The following is a 19,149-nucleotide window of genomic DNA, read 5'->3' as shown; positions in this document are numbered from 1 at the left end:
TAGATAAAATCAAGACTATTTTAATTACAAGTATTGAATATTTTTAAATTACTCCCTGTGGGATCGACACTCTCTCTTTCACTTTACTAAAACTTGACACTCGTATGCTTGCGAGTATTTTTCACAACAATTTATTTTCGGAGGAACTACCTCAAGGATTACCACCTTTGAGACGAATTGAACACCAAATTGATTTGGTACCAGGGAGTGCATTGCCGAATCGTCCAACTTATAGGAGCAATCCGGAGGAAACTAAAGAGTTGCAACGACAGGTAAGTGAGCTTTTAGATAAAGGTTTTGTGTGTGAGTCGATGTCACCATGTGCTGTACCTGTATTGTTAGTACCTAAAAATGATGGATCTTGGCGTATGTGTGTTGATTGTAGAGCTATAAATAACATTACCATTAAGTATAGACATCCTATTCCTAGACTTGATGATATGTCAGATGAATTGCATGGTGCTTGTGTGTTTAGCAAGATTGATCTTAAAAGTGGTTATCATCAAATTAGGATGAGAGAGGGAGACGAGTGGAAAACTGCATTTAAAACAAAGTATGAGTTGTATGAATGGATGGTTATGCCTTTTGGTTTGACTAATGCACCTAGTACTTTCATGCGTTTAATGAATCATGTTTTGCGTGCATATATTGGGAAGTTTGTGGTTGTCTATTTTGATGATATATTGGTATATAGCAAAAACTTAGATGATCATGTGGAACACTTGAGAGTTGTTTTAATCACCTTGCGTGCTCAACATTTATATGATAACCTAAAGAAATGTGTGTTTTATACAAACAAACTCGTGTTTCTTGGATTTGTTGTGAGTGCACAAGGTGTGAGGGTTGATGAAGAGAAGGTAAGTGCCATTCGAGATTGGCCGACACCTATATCGATTGGTCAAATTCGGAGTTTTCATGGTCTTGCGAGTTTTTACAGGAGATTCGTGAAGGATTTTAGCACATTGGCAGCGCCTATGACTGCGGTTATCAAGAAAAACATTCCATTCCATTGGGGCGAGGAACAAGAGAAGTCTTTTAATATCATTAAGAAAAAGTTGATTAATGCTCCTTTACTTGTTTTACCTGACTTTACTAATATGTTTTAAATATAATGTGATGCATCAGGTGTAGAGATTGGAGGCGTTTTGATGAAAGGGGGAAAGCCAGTGGCGTACTTCAGCGAGAAATTGAGTGGATCGTCTTCGAATTATCCTACCTACGATAAGGAGTTTTATGCGTTGGTGAGGGTACTCGAGACATGACAGCATTACTTGAGGCCAAAAGAGTTCGTGATTCATACGGATCATGAGTCCTTGAAGCATCTCAAGGGACAACAAAAGTTGAATAAAAGACATGCCAAATGGGTAGCGTTCGTAGAAACTTTTTCTTATGTAATCAAGTACAAGCAAGGTAAGGAGAATGTAGTGGCGGATGCATTGTCACAAAGGTACGTGCTCTTAACTACTTTAGATTCTAAATTTTTGGGGTTTGAGCATGTGAAAGAGTTGTATGTGAGTGATGTTGATTTTGGTGAGATTTATGTGTCATGTATGTGTGGTCCAAATGATAAATATTACTTGCATGATGGCTATTTGTTTAAAGAGGATAAATTGTGCATTCCTAAGTCTTCAATTAGGGAGTTACTTGTTAGAGAATCACATAGTGGTGGTTTAATGGGGCATTTTGGTGTGGCTAAGACATATCAAATTTTGCATGAACATTTTTATTGGCCGCATATGAAGCATGATGTTGAGCAAATGTGTGAGCGGTGTGTGACTTGTAAGAAAGCAAAGTCTAGATCACAACCACATGGGTTATATACTCCACTTCCAGTACCTAACGAATCTTGGATAGATATTTCCATGGATTTTGTTCTTGGATTACCTAGGTCTAAGAAGGAAAGTGATTCTATTTATGTTGTGGTTGATAGGTTTTCAAAAATGGCACATTTTATTGCATGTCACAAATCAGATGATGCTTCGCATGTTGCAGATTTGTTCTTTAATGAGATTGTGAGATTGCATGGCATGCCTAGAAGTATTGTTTCTGATAGGGATACTCGGTTTTTGAGTTACTTTTGGAAAACACTGTGGTGTAAACTTGGAACTAAGTTGTTGTTTTCTACTAGTTGTCATCCACAAACCGATGGACAGACTGAGGTAGTTAATAGAACTTTAGAGACATTGTTGCGTTCTTTCATTAAAATGAACTTGAAAAATTGGGAGGATTTTTTGCCATTTATTGAATTTGCTTATAATCGTAGTGTGCATTCTACTAAAAATTATTCACCTTTTGAAATCGTGTATGGTTTTAACCCATTGACCCCGTTGGATTTGATGTCGTTACCTATGAGTGAAAGGGTTAATATGGATGAAAAGACAAAGGCTGAGTTTGTGAGAAATTTGCATGACAAGGTGAAAGCGAACATTGAGAAAAAGAACTTGCAATACACAAAGCAATCAAACAAAGGTAAAAAGAAGGTCGTGTTTGAACCCTGTGATTGGGTTTGGTTGCATTTGCAGAAGGAGCGTTTTCTGGAGAAGCGGCGTTTTAAGTTGTAACCTAGAGGCGATGGACCTTTCCAAGTCTTGGAGCGGATCAATGACAATGCTTACAAATTGGATTTGCCAGGTGAGTATAATATCAGTGCTACTTTCAATATTTCTGATTTATCTCCATTTGATGTAGGTGATGATCAAGATTTGAGGACAAATCCTTTTCAAGAAGAGAAAGATGATGCGATCATGGATGGCTCGCATGCTGATCAAGTGACTAAGGATCCGTTGGAGATGCCAAGAGGACCAGTTACGAGGGGTCGAGCTAAGAAATTCAAAGATGCACTTCAGTCATTGATGGTGAATTGTCAAGAAGGCATTGGGATGCTTGAAGATCACTTTGAAGGATGTTACAATGTTATTGAAGTCCAAAGAAGTCAAGAGAGCGGAGAAAATGACAAAGAGAATACAAAAATAGGCAACACAACCCGAGACGCATTCGTGCCCGCGCCTGTCTGACGTGCGCCCGCGCCTCAACCAAGTGTTTTCAAGAATTCTGGACAGAGTTCTATGCGCGCCCGCACATCATTCCAGAGAGCCATGCGCGCCCGCGCCAATCTACGCGCGCCCTCGCCTCCAAATTTTACACACAGTTCAGCATGTTGTGTGTGTGCGAGACTTTTTGATATTGTGGCATTATTTTCTATATTTTGAGTCTTTTAATTATAGTAGGAAACTTTCTAGATGATATCTTTAGATTATATTTTGCATTATCTTTTATTTTTTTGATTGTAAAATATAAATACTTTTGTTTATTTCATTAATAATAATTCAGATTCAGTTTATTCAAAAATTATTGAAATTCTTTCAAGAATTTTATTCAAAGCTTTGCTTTGCTCTTTAAAATCAAACTTTCTCAGTTAATTACTTGGAAGCGTTTGTCGATTGTTTCTCACTGAAGATTGTCAGATACAAGTTATCTGAAGGTTTTCTTTGGTTTCAATTGTTGTGATTTTTGTTGTTAATCGTACCGTCGATTAAAGGTGGAAATCCAAAATCCTATCAATTTTACTTGTTTCAAAGATTGGGCAAAATTTTGGGTCTTTTGTTTATTGATTAGAGGGTTTGATTCAAATTGTAATCGTGTTTACTAATCTTACACATCAAGATTCATATCAACTTGTCTTCACCATAAATGATTCATACGTACGTGTAGTGACCCGCATCGTGATCATCTACTAAACAAGATCTTAAACATGCAATTAACTTAATTAAGACAAAATCATAAATAAACAACGGAAATCATAACCAATTACAATCTCAAGGAAAGGAATCTGTAAAACTCAAGTTATACAACCATATCGAAATGTATCAAAACAGCAGCTCTCAACATAACCAAACTAAAGTACTCATCTCCATCACTGCAGCCACCCTGCAACTATGGTCTCCCTGAGCCTCCTGCTCTATCAAGTTTGAAACATGTCTCGCGGAATAGGGTATCCAAAAACAGTACGAATTAAAATAAAAAAATTATGATAAGAATATACATACTGACCGATGACTTATAACATTTGTTGAAAATAGTGATTACATGTTCACTTGGTGAACCATCAAAATATTTACATGTTCACTTGGTGAACCTTCCCCGTAGATTGTCTCGTATTGAATATATCAATAATTTAAATGACAATCAAAATTGGTGAACCATCGAAATATTTATCAATTCTAAATGAGTACACAACTCATTTTTCCAACAATCTCCCACATGAATGAAAATTAATGCATGTGACTATGCTAACTCGACAAATAGCGTTCTAGCGAAAAGTTATTGCATCAGGATAAATAGTTTTTGGCTTTGAACCTTCCTTAGTGAAAAATAATCGGATTTACTTGGCAATTAATAGACGTGAAGCCTTGACTATTCGTCGTATTGTGTAAACCAAGACAATTATGCTCACACAATAACCTTTCTAACATTTCGTTTGGTTCTCAATATTGTCCAATTCAGCCTTGGACACCGCTTGGTTCCGCGAGTGCTTTACATATTTGAAGCGGTCACACTTTTCACTTACGTAGGTGATCTCTTAGGAAAGTATTCCACAATACCATAACATACCGGTTTGTATTTCATAGGAATCATTAAAGGTGTAGACATATCCTTATACCCCTAGCGCGGACAACACCTGTTATCATAGGAATGGGTAGGATATTTCTCCAAGGTGTTTCTCCAATCTTGTAATTTAGTTGTCTCTTTTGAACCTAGATCTTGGGATCTCCAGTCAACTAGGTTGAGTATCCACTACATGATTTAATTTTGGGGTTTTATTCCCATTCCCCTCGATTGGAAATTCATTTGATCTTTCAATACATTTCGTTAGTGGATCCGCGAGATTCTCTTTTGATTTTACATAATCGATGGAGATAATGCCATTAGAGATCAATTACTGTATGGTATTATGTCGTTCTTTACAATATTTCAATGGTTCACCAATTTCGATTGTCATTTCAATTATTGATATATTCAATACGAGACAATCTATCAATTTTGGTATATACATCCATTTGTTATTGAATGGAAATATTTCATTTCTCAAATACCCCCACATTTTCAAGATATTTCTAGAAATTTTTTTTGCATTTCTACAGTTCATAAGGAATTTTTTTGTGGTTTAAACTGAGAATACATGTTAATTCAATCACTTCACTTGTTATTGTATTGATGTTCAAACTTCCAAGTTTTTCAAATTTTAAGCATTATAGCTCAAGACTCTAAATTCAAGATTTTATATCTTGTAAATTTAGATTAAGTGTGATGACTTATCAAAATTGAACTTGAACTTTTGTGTTCATTCACAACATGATTTTTAAGCGCAAAAGGCTTATAAGACTTGATTCAAGATTTTATTTCTTGTAAATACTAGTTTTAAGCGTACAAAACTTACGAAATTCATTGTGAATGAAACAAAAAATATCACAACATTTTCACAACAATACAATATTTTGTATATAGTTGATAAACCATTTCACTTGGTTATCCAATAATTTTTCATTAGAATTCATCAATAATGAACTATGTCTCCCAGTCTTTCTCATGACCTATTGCGACGGGATCTGCATCAACCATGTGAACTTGATTTTGTTTGTTTTTCTTTGGAAGTCTATAGTCCTTGGCCATGTGATTTGACTTATCACAATTATAACAGTTCACTTCGAACCTCTTGACATTGTTAATGTCAGGACTATATCCCTTTGCTAACATTTGGTTCAACAAAATTAACCCTTGTATCCATAGATAATTTCACATTTGATTTAGATTATATGCAATTGTTCTATACAATGAGCAGTCTAACAATCAAACACTCAAGACCCATTTTATTTTTTCGGGATTTTCTCCATGATGAATAGTAGGGGTTGTTGTACTTGTAGAAACCATTTTGGTTCCAATATTCAAATAACTTTTTAAGATTGTTGGGTAAAATAATAGTCTTGGGATATATTGAGTATATGCGGGTGAACAAAAATGGTTATGGAAAAATAGTCGAGACAAGAATTTGACTTTTTTTCTTAAAACGTTATTGCCCCACCCTAATGCTTACGACTATTGACAATACGTTTTTCAAGATACAACGAGTACGACTTTAAAATAGTAGCACTACAAATTTTAAAGTCACGCGAACTTTGAAATGTTTAGAACGCTATGAATTTAAATTTTACTCGTTTAACTTAAAAATCCAAACCCAAGATTTTATGTCTTGTAAAATTTGGATCTAAGTGTTTTTCTTATAATTCGAAACAACTCTCGAATTTAATTCTAAAGATCGAATCTAAACGCAAAAATCTTAAAAAATCTGAACCAAGATTTTATGTTTTGTAATTCAGATTTTAAGCGCTAAAAACTTAAAAATTTGCAAAAAAATTAAATAAGAGAGAAGAAGAGGAGAAGAAAAAATTGTGTGCTTTGAATGCAAATGAAGGGGTCTTATTTATAGATGTTGAAAATTTTTAATGGAAAGACACAATTCTTCACGAATGAAGCAAACACCATTTCATGTGATATATATGTGGCCGAGTCCTATGGTATAATATATATAATAATATAATATTATATAGTATAATATGTATATATTTATATAGTATAATATAATATGTATATATATAATATAATATATCACATATTTCGTTCTCTAAATATTTTCAATCGATAAAATTCGAATTAATAAGTTAATTTCTCATTCATCTTATTTATTAATCGAGAAATAATTTCTTACAAATTTTATTTGTGATATAAAATTCGTTTATTATACAACTTTTTTGAAATATTTATCGACTCTAAATAAATACAAAACTTATTTTTCCAATAAATATTTATTGAGAATGAGACTCTATTTATACCTGCTCCTCCCCCATGCAGTGTGTACACGGCAAAGAGAATTCAATTCATTTTTTGCTGTGTATTCCATTTTATCTGCCACATGCCATGACTTTTCAAGTATGTATTTAATGCCGCTTGCCGACACTCTTGATATCTATCTAATCTAAAATATCAAAAGGGAAAAAAGACAACAAGAACCAAATCACAGCACCGAAAAATCCAACAATGGCTTCTTTTACCTCCATGAAAGTTCCAGTGATTCTTTTCTTCCTCGGCTCTCTCTTCTTCCAAGCAACCTTAGGTACGCACGCTCGCACAACATATATATATATATATATATATATATTTAATGTCTCTTTATGGATCCATTTGTTTTTTGATTATGTTGTTTGTGATTGCAGGCGAGGTTACTTGCGAGAATTTGCCCAAGAACCTGTGTTCTTTCGCCATCGCGTCGTCGGGGAAGAGATGCCTGCTAGAGAAGTACAGGAATGAAGAAGGGAACCTGGACTACACGTGCAAGACATCGGAGGTGGTTGTGGAGAGGTTGGCTGGTTATATAGAGAGCAATAAATGCGTGGGTGGTTGCGGCGTCAACAGCGTCGGAACTCCTAGAACACAAGTACCACCACCTTAAGAGGCCCGGTCTTAACATTCAAAATACAACGAATGAATCCGTAGACTCAAACGGTATATTATCTCTTTATAAATAAATAAGCAATTTAGAGCTAGTTGTTTCTTGAGCCTTGATGATCTTCAGAAATTTGATGTATGAAGTATGTGTGGGCACGTTGAACAATTTATATAAATATTTTATGAGTGCTCAATAAGCTTTTCATTCGTGTATATGTTGTATTTCTTTTTTTGTATTCTGTATTATCTCTCTTTTTTTAAGCTTTCTCTACTTTTTTTTATATAATTTTTTTTCAAAGTTTATTTTTGTCATAAATACATGTTTCTTCTCTCTCTTATAATTTCAATAGGTATTAATGATGACTTTAATGAAGTTTCTCGTTCTCTAATAAAAGTTTTAGATTTTGGAACGGTCTTCATATTTTAAATAAGAAAAATTGCTTTTTTCCAGTAATGTATATTTTTTACTTTGTGATTTTATTTATCTATATTTTCATATTTCAGTTTTAATCCGTTATCTTTATTTTTTGTCAATTATAGTTTTTTTTAATGTGGCGCTTTAATCCGTTATCTTTATTTTTTGGCAATTGTAGTCTTTTTTTATGTGGCGCTGATGTAGCACCAATACAGTGCTGATGTGGAGCTGACGTGTATAGTACCACATAATCATTTTGAAATAAAAAATGATTGAAATAGCCAAAAATCGAAACATGCAGGACTAAAATTGAAATATTAAAATATAGAGGATCGAAATCGTAAAGTGACAAACATAAATGATCAAAATTGTATTGTTTCCTATGAAATATGTCTTAAATAATTCGATTTCACAGTACTGTTGATACTTGGACTGGATATGTGATGTCTAACTGAACAGGTTTGTCAAATGCCAATACTTATCCCAACACATACTAGGAGTTCAAAAAAACAAGCATGCTTGCAAAGTTCATAAGATGCAGAAGATCATCAATTACTCATACTCATAGTATTATCTGATTATATTGTGAAGTGATTGGATACGTGGAAAGGGTCTTTCACAGAATCAGTACTATTGTTGTGTCGGAATACGAAGAGTTTCAGTAGATAAGTTAAGATCTATTTAAATGGGTTTGTGTAAGCATGTACAAATAAATGTTTTATAGTGATACCTTATGGAAATCAAATAATGGGAGACATAGAATAGTTTTTATCATTCGAACTTTCAGAGACAATTTTTGTATTATATTACTTTATGTACTGCATGTTTTTTTATTTTCTGTACGAGTTTTTGTTTCTATATTGATTTTTGTTTCAGTATTTTGCTGTATTAATTGTAATAGAACGAGACCAGCTTGTGACTCCTTAAAATTAAACAATTAGAAGAACTCCTTTTAGAAGCATAAGTGCAACAAGTTTGAAATGATCTTTATTGAACCTCATTCTAAATACTTCATCGATCGAACAGAATTGTTGTACAAATCTTATTTTACTATCATGTAATACATGTAGTACAATTGATCTTACCACCAGTTTTGTATTTTAAAATAATTAATAAATGATAATATTGCCAACTCTAATAATAATTTTGTACGCACTATTATTCCTTTCAAAACGTTGGCGGAGGCAAGAATTACAATTTAATAGTGATGCATGTTTTAAATTAATTTACAGTATAAGTTTCATTATGTAAGAGTACTTATTATGATAAATTTTATCGCGAAATTTCAATTTTCTAATGTCATATATATACCGTTTTCAAAAAAAAAAAAGTCATATATACTTGAATTTTTATATAGGGCCGGAACTAATAGATTGGTCAATGAATTTGTAGGTGGTGACGAACGAAAGTTACGCATGGAAACGATATACATATTGGTCAACTTTTTATTTATTATCAATAGAAAACTCAAGGAAAAGAATACCTTTTTTTTTTTTCAATGTAAATTGGGTCTTTAAGGTTATTAGTTATTACTAATTGATTCCCACCCAAAAATCAAATTTGTTATAATCGAAAATCATTATTCCCTAAATTATCAGATATTAACTAATTTTATTCAAATTGACGCTATATCGGTACAACGATTATTACAATGGTATCAATTATTTTATTCGAGAGGTATATTTACTAGTGTTTTAAAAAATATTAAATCTCGCTTAATTTCGTTTTAGCTTGAATTTTTCTCAAAACATTTCGCTTCGGCCAAAAGAGGTAAAAAAAAACGATCATATATAATTTGATGATGTCATGTGTCATTAAATAGTAAATACGCTTGAGTGTAACTTTTATAAAAATCAAAATTGATTAAGAGTTTTGTCTATGCTAGCACATGAGCATTGATTAAGATCAAAAATGTTCATAAATTAGCAATTTTATTTGTTAGTGAGTGTTAGAAATGTACAATATTAGATGGTTAAGTCTAGTGATGATGTGAATACAGTACATAATGGGGAATTTTTCAGCTAATGTTTTAAATTAAACCAATTAATTTAGTTTATGTTCGATGACATGTGATATAAAATTAATGATAAAATAAATTGAATTAGAATCTCACAAAAAAATTAATATATTACACTTGAACTTATTATATTTATTCATTATTTACTCCATGAATTTTTTTGAGCTAACTATAATTATAATTTAACTTAATTTTTTTTTTATGTTTCAGATCATAGTAATCGCGCCTTAAAAATCTTGAAGATTGACTTTTCAGCTTCGACATGCTAAAAGCTTTTTAGAACCTTCATATTTACATATAATGTTAATTAATAAATGTTAAAGAATATATATGGTCACGCGCGAACTTTGCACTATCTAAAGTCTAGGCAAAATTATTATCCTCCCATACATGGCATTCATTTAAATTTCAGGAGGTCCAAAGTCTAGGCAAAATTATTAACCTTCAATAATATTTTAGGCGACTAATTAACCAAAAGAGCATTAATGGAGATTCTTAATTAAGAAAAACAGAGTAAAATTTTTGCAAGCTCTTTTTCATTTCCTCGTCTAGTGGTTTAAGATAGTGTTTGCAATAAATTATGCTTTTGTAAAAGTGATTAATTTATATATTATAAAAAAATTAAGAAAAATCAAAAGTTGTGAGTGTTTGAAACATATGTAAAAATCTAAAAATCAAAGTTGGGTAGTGTGTTGATAAAAGTGATTAAAATGATTTTAACAATGACCTTCTTATTATAATCACTTTTGAAGAATCATAATCACCACATGACTAGCTTTTGGATTTCAATTAAGTTAAGCATAAGCTAACACATAATCTAGGTTTAAAAAACACACAAAAATGATTTTTTTAAGCTAAAAGCTAACAATCATTTTTTTTAGTGATTGCAAACACTCCCTAAATGGGCTAGCGATGTGCGTCTGCAGCTCATAATTGCTATCCGTCTTTAGGTGAAGTATGACGGGTCAACTCGACTAATGAACCAATTTATGTATAATTTTGAGAGTTGAGGCATACCGAGCTATAACTCACATGCCATTCGGCAGTAAGTCGAGTGGATTGAAAAATTGTTAATTTATTGTCAGATCGATTCGACAAACTTAACTCATTTTGATACATTTAATCTCACATGATCTCTTATTTATACCCTCATGCATGTATCATCTCAATTTTCTCCGTTAATCTCTCGCTCTAATCTCTATATGGACAATGAAGCCGCAAACCTATATGTTCACGATACATATCGCATCTAAGGTTTTACTCGAAAACACAATCTACAAATTAAGTAACACTATAAAATGTGTTATATATTATATACACGTATCGTGTATATATATATATAACAGATCATGATAAGAGAAATATACTGGTCTAGAGTTAAAAAGAATGAGGAAACAAAATCAAGAATGTGTTAGATTAATTAGTTATGACCTTGTCAACATTATGTCCGAAGCTTCCATATGTATGAAACTTCAAACGTGAAAACATCCATCCCCACACGTCTCTATGATATCGTGGAGTCAACCATAAATACTAACCAATAAAGTGGAATTTTACCAAATTATAACATTTTCAAAGTAGGAAAATATTATTGAAATTAATTAAAAATAATAAATATTGTAGCCAAGAATTACGCGTGGGCTCCACCTCTACTACCAGACAAGCGCCACCCTATATTTAGAGACTAGGAACTCGTCAAATTTTACATGCATGCAACCAATTAGTTTTAAATACTGTTGCATTAATTAATGATTTTCGAGTTGAAAAATTCAGAGTTTAATTTTGATATCATCGTAATTTTCGAAAAATGAAACTCAGAAAATGTAATATTTAGAAATAGATACAGATAATATTCAGATCGTAAAACTCTTTATATATATATATTGAAATAATTATATATATAAACTTTAAAATTTTGAATTCTTTTCTCGGTAACATCTATGATATATATAGATATATAAATAATTATACATAAATCTAGTTGTAATGTTTTTCTAAATATAGAACTAAATGTTTAATTTTTTATTTTACATAAAGATTTTTTTTTTGATTATTAATTAATATAACTTAAAAAAGGACAAAATATCTTATGTATACGCGTATTCCCCGTCTCTCCATGCACCAACCCCTATATAATTACAAACTCCCCCATTCCACATTTATAATTAACATCAAACACTCTGTCGATAGTTAATTCTCTTGACATCTAAAATCTCCAAAAGGGAAAAGAAAACAAGAACCGAAAATTAATCCAACAATGGCTTCTTTTTTTTCCTCCATGAAAGTTCCAGTGATTCTTTTCTTCCTCGGCTCTCTCTTCTTCCAAGCAACCTTAGGTACGCACGCACAACATATATTTAATTAATAATGTGTCTTTTATATATGGATCCATTTGTTTTATGATTATATATGTTGTTTGTGGTTGTGATTGCAGGCGAGGTTACTTGCGAGAATTTGCCCAAGAACCTGTGTTCTTTTGCCATCGCATCATCAGGGAAGAGATGTCTGCTGGAGAAGTACAGGAATGAAGAAGGGAACCAGCTGAATTACACGTGCAAGACATCGGAGGTGGTTGTGGAGAGGTTGGCTGGATACATAGAGAGCGATCAATGCGTCAGTGGTTGCGGCGTCGACCGCGACTTTGTCGGAATCTCCTCCGATGCTTTTTTCGCCCCGGAGTTCGCCGCCAACCTCTGCTCGCCGGCATGCTACCAGAACTGCCCCAATATTATCGACCTCTACTTCAACCTCGCCGCCGCTGAAGGTGATTTAAGTTTTCCATCACCAAAAACTATATATATATATATATATGCACGATCACTAGTTATTTATATATCGTTGTTACATATTTTTCAGGAGTGTATTTGCCAGCTCTGTGTGAGAAACAGAGGTCCAACCCCCACCGCGCCATGTTGGAGCTTCTCAGCAGCAGTGGCGGCGCCGCCCCTGGTCCGGTGGCAGGCGAGCTCGCTGCGGCGCCTGCCCCGGCCTTGTACTGAATGAATTGAACGATTTCCGATGGAGTTTTGGAGATCGCGATTCTTTATAGAAGAGAAAGGAATATCATCGGATCGGAGGATACTAATTATTTAGTAGATATACATACATATATATGTTGTACGGATTTTGAAAGGAGTTGTTTGGATTCTTTGCTTTGGATTGGGTTTTGGTTCAAGTTCTTTCTGTGTGATACAATCATTCAAATTCGATTTTAATAATGATATAAATACATAAATAAATAATTTTTTTTTTATATGCCGGCCAGTTCATATAATTCTGCTGTATAATGTATAGTTGTTGAAGCACACAACACCAGAAAACAAGTACCACCCACAGCAGCAGCAATCACAATAAACACTAAGTATAAACGAAAACATAAAAGCACAAGAACACAAGAGATTACTTGGTTCGGATTGAGATCAATCCCACATCCAAGGATCTGAGAATCTTCTCATGTGAATTCACTAGTAAACGACCAAATCAAGTTCAATACAATCGATTCTAATCTATATACTTCAAGCTCAAATTACAGAGTCTTTGTCTATAGCAATCAAGAACCAAGAATGACAAAAGAATGATCTTCGAAGTTCCAGCTCTCCTCAGTTGCTCTTCGAAGATGATCCTTTAATTCCAGATGGAAATCCCCTTTGAAGTTCTTCAGGGAACAAGATCGAGCATGGAAGAAAGATAATAGATCTTAATCGTGATAATTCTTTAATGCACAAATTATAGCCCCTTAAACCGACTTTGAGCTAACTAACGGCCATAACTAACCAAGATTATGTCCTGGCCATCAGATCAAAGTTTTAACCTCTGGATCGATCCTAGCCGTCCAAAGCAACTTAACTCAAAGTCAACACAAGTCATCACAGATATCCACCTTTGACTGATTATGGTTGCTTACTGTTAACTCAATGAGATGATCCCATCAAACAAGCTAGTTCAGATTATTCTAGCTTTAGCATTCCCAATGCTTGAGCTTGCTCACAGGTACCGCTTTGGTTAATATGTCTGCAGGGTTAACCAATGTATCAATCTTCTTGATTATAGCTAAACCTTTTGATATAACGTCCGTCACAAAATGCAATCTAACATCTATGTGTTTTGTCCTTTCATGAAAGACATTATTCTTGGACAAGTGTATTGCACTTTGTGAGTCACAAAAGATAGTCACACCTTTTTGCTCAAAACCCGTTTTTGCGACAAAATCAGTAATCCAAAGACCTTCCTTCACAGCTTCAGTTAGGCTAATGTATTCTGCTTCAGTAGTTGATAAAGCAACCACACTTTGTAAGCTTGATTTTCAGCTCACCAGTGCCTCCAACTGTGAATATATATCCAGAAATTGATCTTCTTTTGTCAAGATCAGCAGCATAATCAAAATCACAATATCCAGCAACTACACATTTGTTTGAAGCAGAATCTGAGTATTTTAGTTTCAACTCTGAAGTTCCCTTTATGTACTTCATTAGCCATTGTACTGCCTTCCAATGCTCTCTACTTGGTTTACTCATGAATCTACTTATAAGACTCAAACCATATGTAATGTCTGGTCTAGTAGAAACCAACATATACATGATACTTCCTACTGCATTAGAATAAGGTATGTTCTTCATGTGAATTGCCTCTAGTTCCTCTTGATCTTTCTGTACAGCCATTAACTTGAAATGAGCACCAATAGGAGTGCTTACTGCCTTAGCTTCTGCCATCTTGAAGAGACTTAGAACCTTATTTATGTACCTTTCTTGTGACAAGGTCAGAGTTCTCATCTTTCTGTCTCTTTTTATCTCAACTCCTAAAATTTGTTTGGCTGCTCCAAGGCCTTTCATCTCAAATTCAGAATTAATTAAGTTGATGCTTAAGCTTTTGAATTTCCATATAGTCTTTACATGCTATGAGCATGTCATCAACATAAATCAACATGTAGATGAAAGATTGATTTTGTAACTTCCTGTAGTACACACAGCTGTCATACTTCGATCTCATGTATCCCTGCTGTAACATGAAGTCATCAAACCGTTTATACCATTGCCTAGGGGATTGCTTTAGGCCATAAAGGGACTTCTGCAGCAAACAAACTTTTCCAGCTTGAGGGTCAATCTCAAAACCTTTTGGTTGAGTCATCAAGATATTTTCTTCAAGATTCCCATGTAAGAATGTTGTTTTAACATCTAACTGCTCAAGCTCCAAGTCTTGCATTGCTGTGATTGCAAGTAAGATGCGAATGGATAAATGCTTTACCACTGGTGAGAAAACCTCATGGTAATCTGTAGTGACCCTTACCCGGATCACCTACTAAACAGAACTTATTCATGCAATTAACTTAATTAAACAGATATCAGAATAAAACTGCGGAATCCATAAACAAAATATACAATCCCAAATAAAGGAATCTGTAATTTATCCAATAATATACAACCAAATCGAATAGCTGTATAAACCCAAACAACAGTAATAAAACCTAAGCGAAGCTCCAGCTGGCCAACCACTGACTAGCCCCTCCTGGATCCACCCTCCTCGTCCAATCGCAAACCTGCCCCATGGAATAGGATGTCCAGAAAATACAGAGTACGAGACGTGAGCATAAAACGCTCAGTGCGAGAGTATGAGTATACATGCATGCAAAGTGAACTCCCTATAGACTCGAGGTCAAGGATCAGATAACAGAGACAGACCGGGCCCTGGTATGTAGCACGCTGTGCCGTCGCTTCAGGAGGTGGCTCCCATACCGAGATAACCGTGGATACACCGGACCCAAATCGATGGAAGTCCATCCACTAACAGGATAGGGTACGACCCTCCTAACAGACATCTCGAAAGAGATACAGCAAGATGCAAATGAATGCAGCATAATATCATGACATATAAATCATGCAGTCACATAATACATGCATACTCAGTCAGGATATCTCGAACAGTACTTTTGTACCTCAAAACAGTGCAAGCTCTACCAACTCTAGGTCCACGCCTATAGTCTGCTCTACACTGCCAAATGATACTACTATCATTAAAGCGCTTTAAAAGCCTTAACTAAGCTATTGCATACTCCTAAATATTTATAGGAAGCAAAACTATACCTTCGTCCGTCGTTAGCCCTTTGATGTCGATGCCTCCAGAACTTGGGCACAACTCCGCTACGACTATCGAATGCCTCGCCGACCTCCGGACCAAACCTAAGAAGACTAGAACAGCTCCAAAAGGACTAGAATGGAAAGGAGAACTCGGAATTGGCAAATGAAAGTGAAGCCTCGGCCTTCTATTTATAGACAACGATCGGAACTTCCGATCCTCGATCAGAACGTTCGAACCTCGATCGGAACGTCCGATCCTGCCATCGGAGCTTCCGAAGATCCTGATCTGCCACGTGTCAAAATATCACTTGTTGATTCCGGATAGGGGTGATCGGAGCTTCCGGTCCTGATCGGAGCTTCCGATCTTACCACACGTCATGCCTGACGTAATATCGATCGGAGCTTCCGATCCTGTTCGGAGCTTCCGATCCTGATCGGTGCTTCCGAACTCACCTTCGGAGCTTCCGAACTTTACCCAAGTAATTATGATTAATCCCTCAATTACTGATTTTTGGTTACGGGCTACTACATAATCACTCCCTTCAACCTGTGAGAATCCCTTTGCCACCAATCTAGCCTTGAACCTTGGCCCTTCAACCCCTGGAACTCCAGGTTTTCTTTTGAATACTCATTTACAGCCTATTACTCTCTTATCTTTTGGTTTGTCAACTACTACCCACGTGTTATTTTTTATTAAGGATCTGAATTCCACTTTCATGGCTTTCAACCATTGAGCACTGTCATTACTCTTTATGGCCTCCTCATAGGTGTTTGGTTCTTCCAAAACCATCATATCAGCCACACTTAGAGCAAATGCTGTGAATTCAGAATGCAAATCTAGATGCCAATCTAATTTCCCTTCTGACCCTATCTCTTGCTAGCAAGTAATCTTCCAGATGTTGATCACTTACTGTATCATCTCTTTGCTCATCTCTGTTTTCCTCCAATATATCAGAAGTATAATGAGACTTATCAATTTCTTCATGACTCAAATCAAAGAAATCTTTAGCTAACTTGTGGCCAGCTCCACCTTCTTCCTTACCAGAGGTATTACTTTGAGTTTGAAGCAGCTTTTTATCCTGAAAATTCTGCTCAGCTTGTTTGGAGCTGGCTAATTCTAATACTTGTGTTAGCTATATAAAAAACAGATTCATTGAATATTGCATCTCAACTAATAATGCATTTAAGATCATCTAGGAGCCAGACTTTGTATCCTTTTACAACAGTAGGATAACCAAGGAAAATGCCCTTCTTTGCTCTAGGATTTAACTTACCTTGATTTGCATGAATATACACAACACATCCAAAAGTCCTTAGGTGTTTATAGTTTGGTTTTAAACTAGACCATTTAAATTTTGGAACCATGAAGTCTATGGCAGAGGATGGTGATAGGTTGATCAAGTAACAGGCAGTAGAGGCTGCCTCTGCCCAGAATTTAGAAGGCAGTCCACTCTCACTAAGCATTCATCTCACCTTGTTCATGATACTTCTATTCATGCGTTCTGCAACTCCATTTTGTTGTGGTATATATGTGCAAGTCCTATGTCTAGCAATACCATTCTTAGCACAATATTCATCAAACTCATGATTGCAAAATTCCAAACCATTATCAGTTCTTAATACCTTTATTTTGTTTCCAGATTGATTTTCAACTAAGTTTTTCCATTCAACAAACTTGCTAAAACCTTGATCCTTAGTTTTCAGAAAATAGATCCAAACCTTTCTAGAACAGTCATCAATTAAGGAAATGAAATATTGGCATTTAGAGAGTGATTGAGGTACCTTAGAGGACCCCCAAAGATCAGCATGTATATAATCCAGAGGTGACTATATCTTGTGATTGGCTGTATTGAAGCTCAGTCTATGTGTCTTACCTAAGACACAATTCTCACAGAAGTCCAGTTTGCTGATTTGTTTGGAATCTAGCAACCCTTGCTTGCACAGCTCTTGTAGCCCTCTTAAGCTCATATGGCCGAGCCTTTGATGCCAAAGGAGTGTATGATTTTTATCAGATGTAGTCACATGAGTTTCAGATGATAATGTTATCCCTTGAAGCACATACAGTCCTTGTTTCAGGGTAGCTTTCATTATAACTAATGAACTCTTTACTACCTTAAGTATGCCTCCTTGTGCTTTGTAGCTTAAGCCCTTCTGATCTAAGGTACCTAAAGAGATTAAGTTTCTCTTTAGATCAGGAATGTATCTTACTTCAGATAAGATCTTTACAGAGCCATCCCACATCTTTAGTTTTACTGATCCAATACCATGATCAATCTTACATGATTCATTGTTTCCCAGCAACACATGACCTGTATTTACTTGTTCAAAGTCTGAAAACCAGTCCCTCCTAGGAGACATATGATAGGTACATCCTGAATCTAGAATCCATTCCTCTTTTGGATCATCTATTGAAATAGTTAAGACCTCGCTCTCTTCATATCCTTCCAGCAGGTTTGCTGCATCAGTAGCATTGAATTGTTCCTGTCCTTGATTCACTTTCCTTTGAGGGCAGAATCTTCTTATATGACCTTCCTTTTTGCAAGACCAGCAAGTCCTCTTTGGTCTTGACTTAGACCTTGATCTAGATCTCCATCTATTGCTTGAATTTTTTTCTTCCAAGAGATATCCCTCTAATATTTAACCTTTCACCAGCAGGCTTTTGAAGCTTTCCATTAGCCTTCAAGTCCAATTCCTTAGAATATGCAGCCCCTGTCACTTCTTCAAGGGTAAGTGTTTCCTTGCCATACTTCAAGGTATCCCTCAACTGATCATATTATTTCATCAGGGAGTTAAGTAGGAAGATTGCTTGGTATTCCTCATCAATCTTCACCACCATATTCTCAAGATCGGATAACAACTTAGTGAATTCATCAATGTTCTCATCAATGGACTTGATTTCATCCATTTTGTAGCTATAAAACTTCTGTTTCAGATATATTCTATTGGGTAGTGCCATTGTCATGTAAAACTATTCCAGCTTCAGCCATATTTCAGCAGCTGTCTTCTCCCTAACAACCCTTCTGAGAATTTGATCACTCAAATTAAGAACAATCGTGTTTCTTGTCTTCTTTAATATCTTAACCTTGTTTTATTTTGTACTCGGAATAGCAGATTCACCTTGCAATGCATCATTCAATCCAAGATTT

At 34.9% G+C, this 19,149-nt stretch overlaps 2 protein-coding genes across 3 annotated transcripts; both read left to right on the top strand.

Annotated features, from left to right (window-relative positions):
• Positions 1–6,908: 6,908 nt before the first annotated feature.
• LOC140892337 (uncharacterized) lies at positions 6,909–8,793 on the top strand. 2 transcript variants are annotated; one of them, XR_012152806.1, is made up of 3 exons: positions 6,909–7,168; positions 7,269–7,557; positions 8,375–8,793. XR_012152806.1 is itself a non-coding variant. In XM_073301188.1 (2 exons), the coding sequence occupies exons 1-2, from the start codon at positions 7,093–7,095 to the stop codon at positions 7,502–7,504; spliced, it is 312 nt and encodes a 103-aa protein (XP_073157289.1). In that variant the 5' UTR covers positions 6,911–7,092; the 3' UTR covers positions 7,505–7,707. The 2 variants fall into 2 exon arrangements, 1 of the variants encoding a protein (XP_073157289.1); XM_073301188.1 differs by lacking the exon at positions 8,375–8,793 and having other exon boundaries at positions 6,911–7,168; positions 7,269–7,707.
• A 3,296-nt stretch (positions 8,794–12,089) lies between these two features.
• Positions 12,090–13,185, top strand: LOC140892445 (uncharacterized). The gene is made up of 3 exons (XM_073301321.1): positions 12,090–12,268; positions 12,367–12,696; positions 12,789–13,185. The coding sequence occupies exons 1-3, from the start codon at positions 12,190–12,192 to the stop codon at positions 12,929–12,931; spliced, it is 552 nt and encodes a 183-aa protein (XP_073157422.1). The 5' UTR covers positions 12,090–12,189; the 3' UTR covers positions 12,932–13,185.
• The last annotated feature ends 5,964 nt before the right edge of the window (positions 13,186–19,149 follow it).

The sequence above is a fragment of the Henckelia pumila genome, chromosome 3 (genome assembly GCF_033568475.1).
Source record: "Henckelia pumila isolate YLH828 chromosome 3, ASM3356847v2, whole genome shotgun sequence".
Lineage (NCBI taxonomy): Eukaryota > Viridiplantae > Streptophyta > Magnoliopsida > Lamiales > Gesneriaceae > Henckelia > Henckelia pumila.
The sequence above is the reverse complement of the archived record's forward strand: the minus strand, read 5'-3'. Positions and strand labels throughout refer to the sequence as shown.